Here is a 7500-nt window from a genome sequence, read left to right as displayed (position 1 = left end):
TCTAGGTGACAATGTTTGTTTTTAATCTTTCTTAGAACATTATAAAAAATATTAGGCAAAAAGCAGCAAATGTACAACTATACCTATTGCAACAGGAAAAACGAAGGGAAGGGCAAGAAAACACATGAATATGCCGAAGGCAGGGGATGCCCTGACGAAGCATTAGCGAAAAGGCTATTATCCATTTCTATGTAAATATTTTGAACCTACCCACTAATCTCTTCAAACAGCACTGTTCTTTCCTTAGGGTTCTTCATTGCAATGGATTCCACAGCACCCTGGAAGACAAGGAAGTTCTTGCCCTTCACATTGATGCCTAGAGATTCCAATTCCTTGAGATAGGTCTGGCTGCTGACCACCTGAAGATAATGAGGAATTTGATAAAAAATTATAAAACAGAGGATATCATAGTAAAGCAACAAGAATAAAACTACTAATTAAACAACAGAATTATAATAAATAAAATTAATAATAAAAAATTAAATTACGACAACCTACATTTCCATTGATCTTATGGTCTGATGACGAGCCTTGTACCAGACGAGTGAACCTCTTCTCCTCTCCGCTTTCAAGCGTGAACACGGCTGTCACGTGAGCTGTCCTTGATATAGGCTGTCCAATTGAGGCGCCATGGATGAGGTCACTCAGACGCTTCACACGCAGGCTGGATGTCTTCTCTCCCATGACGAAAGAGATGGCATCCATGAAGTTGGATTTGCCTGAGAGAGGTGTGACATATTAGAACTAATTGCCAATTTCTTTTCTTACAAATAAATAGATCAAGGTGTATAAATGGGATTTTGCCATTTGTCTCTCTCTCCTATCACTTGATTTGAGACTACACAAAACTTCAAAGCAATCTTCCAATAAAAAGGAATACAGATATTGAATACCAGTCTTTGCAGCATCCAAAACAATATTTCCTTTATCTACTTAAGATGAGAATTAATCAAGAAATACTGTAATGGAACATATGTAAAAGGTATCAAATATACATGTTATATATGATGTACGTTATCTGTATCATGTATTCAATAAAAAAAGAAAGAAAGAAAAGAAAAATAAATAAATAAATAAATAAATAAAATTTGCCCTCTCTCTCTCTCTCTCTCTCTCTCTCTCTCTCTCTCTCTCTCTCTCTCTCTCTCTCTCTCTCTCTCTCTCTCTCTCTCTCTCTCTCTCTCTCTCTCTCTCTCTCTCTCTCTCTCTCTCTCTCTCTCTCTCTCTCTCTCTCTCTCTCTCTCTCTCTCTCTCTCTCTCTCTCTCTCTCTCTCTCTCTCTCTCTCTCTCTCTATATATATATATATATATATAGTACATCATAAACCATATAAATATCCATTTCATTGCAAATTGCTAAAGCCTAGAGGAATCCATTTGCCGAAGTTTCAATTAACATACCATTATTTGCATTACACCAATAATACAAATAAATCACAGTATGCGTAACATGAACATGCCGAAATGGGTAAAAATGGGCAAGGGCCAGGTGATGAGAACTTGCCGTCATGAGTAAAGACCAGAAAAGACTCGCAACAAGTGCATAAACCTTTTGGAGTGTGATTAGAATCATTTGGCATTTAGAAAAAGGCTTTTGCATTATTCCCATCGATAAACGAGTGTAGAATGTAATGTTCAAAAGCCATGACTGGAAGAGCACCAGCTCCAGGAAGGATGCCATTTCCATGATATTCCTGACCGCCGTGACCAGCAGCACTGGTTGTATCACAGTAAATTTAATATTGCCAAAAAGATATATAACATAAATAACAAAATGGTAGAAAAACCCACAATTCACAAACTAGATTTATTGAAGAAATTGAGACAACAGTTTTGGAAACGTCCTCCATTTCATCTTCTACATTTTTTTTTTTTTTTTTTTTTTTGGTGCACTGAGATATTTACTACATATAGAGATTATAGACTCTGTCAAGGGAAAACAGTCTTTTACCATCTGGATAAAGCAAATCCAGAAAACTATGAACATTGGAAAATGGCAAAAAAATAAAACCTAATAAGGTTTATGCAAAATAACTTTGCAAAGGGAAGGCATAGATTATTGTCAACACAGACAAGTGTTCGAATGCACCCAGTCTACATTCTGCACACTTTTCAAAGCGACCATTTACTTAACCTAATGCCTTTACTTTTGTCTGTGTGACTGCCAAGATGTAACCAGATTCAGGGGGTTAATTATCAATATATTAAATAAGTGGACAATGACAGGAGTCTGCCATTCCTAAACTTAATGGTCTGGAAAATCTGTACGGTATGGCCACACTAAGTTCGGGCAAATTGAAGATGATATTTTTGTAGAGGACAAAAAGTAAGAGAGGTTGGTACAAGAAAAAATCTGCAGACATGAATGGTAATGCCACAAATAAAGCCTAAGTCCACTCGGCACTCCAGCGGCTAAAACCACTCGCTCGGGACGAAAGAACAAGTTGCCGCGCAGCTCGCGTGTGCATGACTGCACACCTACATCACCCCTACCTCACGACCAATCAGGAGGCGGCAGTTTAGCAGAGATTTTTAAATGCTCATTCAAATTCAAGTATAATATTCCATATAGTATAAAAAAAAAAATGCACACGACTATCGACTAATGTTTCATATATATTCACGTCTCAGCCCTTTTTTACCTTAAAATGTGTATTTTGATCCTCAATTTTCACTAACTCATTAATATTCTTAATTGTCAAACTACTTTAAACAATACAGTCGATACTGTTGGGGGGGTGTTGGGCAGTGCCCAGTCACCGCAACTTGGTCAGTTGAGTAGATTTTGTGTTGGTTACCGTGTGCACTTGCGCTTTCGTATTCAAATGTGGCACCATAATCGGACACTCTCATTTCGGAAAAGTCGTATTTCATTACATTCATAATTAACTTTAGCCATTTACCGACACTGAAATCAAGCTGGGCCCATTCTTTACCCCCACCCCCAAACCTCCGGTTTCCCACGTGTCCCCCATGACTGTTGGATGGGTGCGTCTGTACCATAAAGAATTACCTAATAGTCTTCATAATATGTTGGAAAAAAAAAAAAAAAATTCAAACTGGCAAAATTTAAGTAAATATTTACATGAGGACCAGTGCCAGAGACCAAATTCCCAACTCAAACTAACAAACATATGAACCAATCGCAAATACCCAAAACCTTCCTAACAAAGGTGTTTTGCCACTAGCAATTGCAGTAAAGCCTAAATCAGTGTATACTTTAACCCTGTGAACATCACGAGCAGCATGTTATATAAATGCTTGTTGTAGGCACTAAGAGTGCACAGTTTGTCTTTTCATCTTTCATGCTTTGAATTATAGAATGAGTGTGTATCACTTTAATTTCAAAAGTAGCATGCATAGACCGATTTGGTAACAGCTAGCAACCGCCCCTAGTAATGAGCACTTGGTGAAAACAAACCTCGTTCGTTCCAAAACCCACTGCGCTTTGCTTACAGTCACTGAATTTTTCTGAGAATTTGGATTCTTTGCATGAAAATGCCAAGGAGCAATCTTATTTTTTAAATTATTTATCATGATTTCTTGTAATACATTGATCCACCTCACCCAGACTTTATTCGAAGTGTCGTCAAGCACTGTGCATTAGATGCCTGTTGCCTTTGTCTGAAATGTCATATGGCTCAGTAGATGAAACAAATGAAGAGGGCCTATCTCTTGAGGTCAAATCATTGAGAGAGAAAAATGAGTTGCGCCTTTGTGTGACTTCATTGTCTCCTTTGAATAAACACCTAATAAATGGGAAGAAAAGTGATGTTTGGAAGTGGCACGGATTCCACAGAAAAATTCTCTATATAGCTAAATGTCATAAATTACTGTAGCAAATTATGTTACAAAATTATTATTATTATTATGTGGCGTGTTGGTGAAATAGTCGCAAATGTAGGGATATTTGATATATACTATTTCGAAGGATCGTCGATCCAGATCTTGGCAGGCAGGCAGTATGGGCACTCTGTTGGCTGCATAGCTTCTAGTTTAGTTTCATATTGCTTTTTTCACTTCGGTTTTCAAAGAATCAAAGAATTCATCCGCCATTTTTGTTCACACTGATAAGGATATCATTGCAACAGGTTTGTTTTCATCAAGTGAAATGGTGACTCCAACTCGTGATGTCACACCAAATCAGTCTATTGCCCTCCTTCACTTTAACCCAAATTTAATAAATTTCATAAGAAAATTAACAAAAAATAACATTTTGCAAATCAAAACCTTTAGAAATCAGCCACACTAACAGCTGCTATACAGTCATCATGAGGTCTAATTCAACAGTTCTCCTCAGGCCAAAATGGCATAGGTAGGCCATGTAAACAATGGATATGTCAGAAAGGCAAGAAATGTCAGGCGGAGTCACAGGACACAGTCGACACCAAATCCTACACTGCTTTATTCCTCTCCTCATTCCCTGACTCCCGAAACGGCTCGAAACCACCTGAAAACCACCCACCGGAGCCATTGGGGCCGATGACCGCCGTAAAAGGCTTTAGCGGACCGATGTGATAGAAGCCTCGGTAGGACTTGAAGTTCTCCACCTCAATGTACTTCAAAATGGCCTTCATTGTCCCTTTTTCTTCCTCGCGTTGCTAACAGGCCCAGCAGGAAGAGGGGAAGGACACCATATTCCTCCCCACGAGACGAGGGGAAAGGCTGAAAAACGGAGACCACAACACAAGCCTCAAAACAAACTCGAAGTGTTTGTTTACGGTAAAATGGCGCGTAAACAGTGTTGCCAATGCCGGCGGAAAGGCGATGGTTTGGATTGTTGGTGTTAATTTGGTTGATTTATTGGATAATAGGTGTTGTCACTAGGATTATTAATGTCATTGGTGACTGGGCACTTTTTATATCATTGATGCCAAGTTGAGTGATTAATATTAATTAGTGGCAATGGAAATACGCTAGATTGGAGTACTGAAAGTGCTAAAGATATGCAAAGTTTTTTTTTCTTGATGATATTGATAAATTATTTATATTGTATGTACACAATACTGGATTTCCATACATTCTTTTCCGGTCACCTGTTCCTTTTGGGTTTAGTATTAACTGTCAAGCTTGTTTTTCGTAATGTCACTTTGACATTCTCAGGGTACGATTCAGTGGATTATCATCAAATATAAGATTTTATAATCTTTAATATTAACATACTATAAGAAATTTTACTGAAAACAAAAATTATTACCATGAGCGAAAATTTACTGCTGATACTTGTTGAACGTAAGCCTGCGCCGCGCTGATTTTAAAAAATGATTTCTGATTCACTTGTTTCATTGTGTCCGTAAAAAGAGAGAAAGTGCATGAAATCATCCTCGCACGATCTTCATATTATATGAAAATATTGTGTCAACGTTATGTAATAGAAAAAAATGAGATGGTCAAGAAGTGAAAGCGCTAGATTTAGCGTGTTGCTCGCTAAATTGGTAATGCTGTCAGTAAACCGAAAATAAATTAGACGGTGGTTCTTTTTCAAGTAAATTGAGAAGAAATAATTATCATTAGAACAACGGAAGTATTTTATCGGGTGTCCGTGATAACTTTTGAATTTTTGAAATTATTTGTTAGTTAGATGTACTGAGGTGATGTATTAGCTTTGCAGTGATATTGAAGATGAGATATATATTTTAACTTATATTAAATGATTTCATTAGCATCTCATCGGTAATGGATGATGATGTGTGATATAAATGCCTCTGTATGACGTTCTCGTTGGCATTTCAATGTTGTTAAATGCGTAAATCTAGAAATATTTGAGATTTTAGCAGCCGCTTCTTTGTCGTCTGCTACTGGTATGAAGCAGTAACTTTGTACGATAATTTCCGCTTTTGCTATGCACTTAGACAAAGTATTTTCAAATAAGCGTTAAATGTTGAAGCAACATCGTAACTATTGAGATTTATTAATATTCGAAGCATTTTTATTAGAAGAGATTCGTGTTTTCGTGACCATTGTCTTAGAATATAACCAATAGGCTAAGATGCACAAATGAACAATTAATGTCTTTACACCAGTATATTTATCCCCAGTAAATCTAAATTAGACCCGACAGGTCAGCATGAAAACTCTAACCAGCCTAATCGCGAAAATTTACTTCGAAATTATCCAAATTACCATAATGACAAAAAAAAAATCATTTACAATCAGTCCGCCAGAATATCTCTTCAGTGTACGACAATTTATTGACTTGGAAGGCGATGTAGCGGGACAGAGAAAGGACTTCCTCGCCTTCCCTACACCAGTCATACCATGGACGTCTGCTAGCAAACGTCAAAGAGAGAGACAAGAAAAGAAACCCTCTGCTTCTAGTGGCGGTTTTGCAATGGCTCACTCCACGATGAATGGACATCACAATTTGAACAAGATGGTGTACAAATTGGTCTTAACGGGAGGTGAGTACGCGAGCATTTTTCCACGTTTTACATGTATTGAGGGGAAAAAAGAGGGTTATAGTGTTGTTATCGAGCTCATGTATGGTGTGTTTCCTCCTTAGTCTATATGAATGAATGACCAATAGACACCCTCTATACCTAAATTGGTCTCATAATATGGTTAGTACACTTAGATCATATTTATTCTTTACCGAGGGGAAAAGAGGGTAAGGGAAGATTTCTAGAGGTGTCAGTTTGCTACATTTAAAGCTGCAACATTTTCCTGTGTAAATGGGAGGGACTGGAAACCTGAGACAGAAAGCGTGGCGTCTCACAAAATGCGTGCTCTAAACGGTCCATATTGGTACAAAAGGTGTAATGTGCACGTGTATGATTTGTGGTATTGCATCTCATCCATTTTTTATATATTCATTTTTATTATTATTACTCTATATATATTTTGAGAAGCGATCGTATATTGCATGACAAGGGGAGTTTACCGTAGGAACTATGTCGTAAGAAAACGAACAGGATAACGTAAGGAAAACGGAGGTTGTCGATATAAATTGCATAATCAAGGTTAGAAAAAAAAGTTCTACAGGTGTGCGGACTTGAAACATAGATTTTCCGTCGGTGGGAAAAAAAATTGTCATTGCATCATTGGTAGGGTCGGTAACCTGTGAAAAGTCAACGTGGTGTAAAGACAGGTCAGCGTGATGTAGAAACAGGTTAGCGTGATGTAAAGACAGGTCAGCGTAACGCAAAGACAGGTCAGCGTAACGCAAAGACAGGTCAACGTAACGCAAAGACAGGCCAGCGTAACGCAAAGACAGGTCAGCATAACTCAAAAGACAGGTCAGCGTAACACAAAGACAGGTCAGCATAACTCAAAAGACAGGTCAACGTAACTCAAAAGACAGGTCAGCATAACGCAAAGACAGGTCAGCATAACGCAAAGACAGGTCAGCATAACGCAAAGACATGTCAGCATAACGCAAAGACATGTCAGCATAACGCAAAGACAGGTCAGCATAACGCAAAGACATGTCAGCATAACGCAAAGACAGGTCAGCATAACGCAAAGACAGGTCAGCATAACTCATAAGACAGGTCAGCATAA

The 7500-nt window shown here is 38.0% G+C and overlaps 2 protein-coding genes across 4 annotated transcripts in view; one reads left to right on the top strand and one right to left on the bottom strand.

Moving 5' to 3' along the window:
• The window catches only part of SMC1 (structural maintenance of chromosomes 1), a 16019-nt gene extending 11266 nt beyond the window's left edge, over positions 1 to 4753 (bottom strand). For all 3 annotated transcript variants that reach the window (XR_003475414.2, XM_027352681.2, XM_027352682.2), the window contains exons 1-3: positions 4466 to 4753; positions 499 to 719; positions 211 to 359 (exon numbers count right to left, since the gene is read on the bottom strand). Coding sequence is in view for 2 of the 3 variants with exons in the window: in XM_027352681.2 (XP_027208482.1) it covers positions 211 to 359; positions 499 to 719; positions 4466 to 4577 (482 nt within the window). In the remaining variant the exon portion in view is untranslated. The remainder of the gene's footprint in view (positions 1 to 210; positions 360 to 498; positions 720 to 4465) is intronic.
• Positions 4754 to 6242: 1489 nt separating this feature from the next.
• The window catches only part of Ttd14 (TRPL translocation defect 14), a 97721-nt gene continuing 96463 nt past the window's right edge, over positions 6243 to 7500 (top strand). The window contains exon 1 of the mRNA XM_070123777.1: positions 6243 to 6401. Coding sequence (XP_069979878.1) covers positions 6332 to 6401 — 70 coding nt within the window. The 5' untranslated portion in view covers positions 6243 to 6331. The remainder of the gene's footprint in view (positions 6402 to 7500) is intronic.

Source organism: Penaeus vannamei, chromosome 7 (assembly GCF_042767895.1).
Source record: "Penaeus vannamei isolate JL-2024 chromosome 7, ASM4276789v1, whole genome shotgun sequence".
Classification (NCBI taxonomy): domain Eukaryota; kingdom Metazoa; phylum Arthropoda; class Malacostraca; order Decapoda; family Penaeidae; genus Penaeus; species Penaeus vannamei.
Note: the sequence above shows the minus strand (reverse complement) of the source record. Positions and strands in the feature narration are given on the sequence as shown.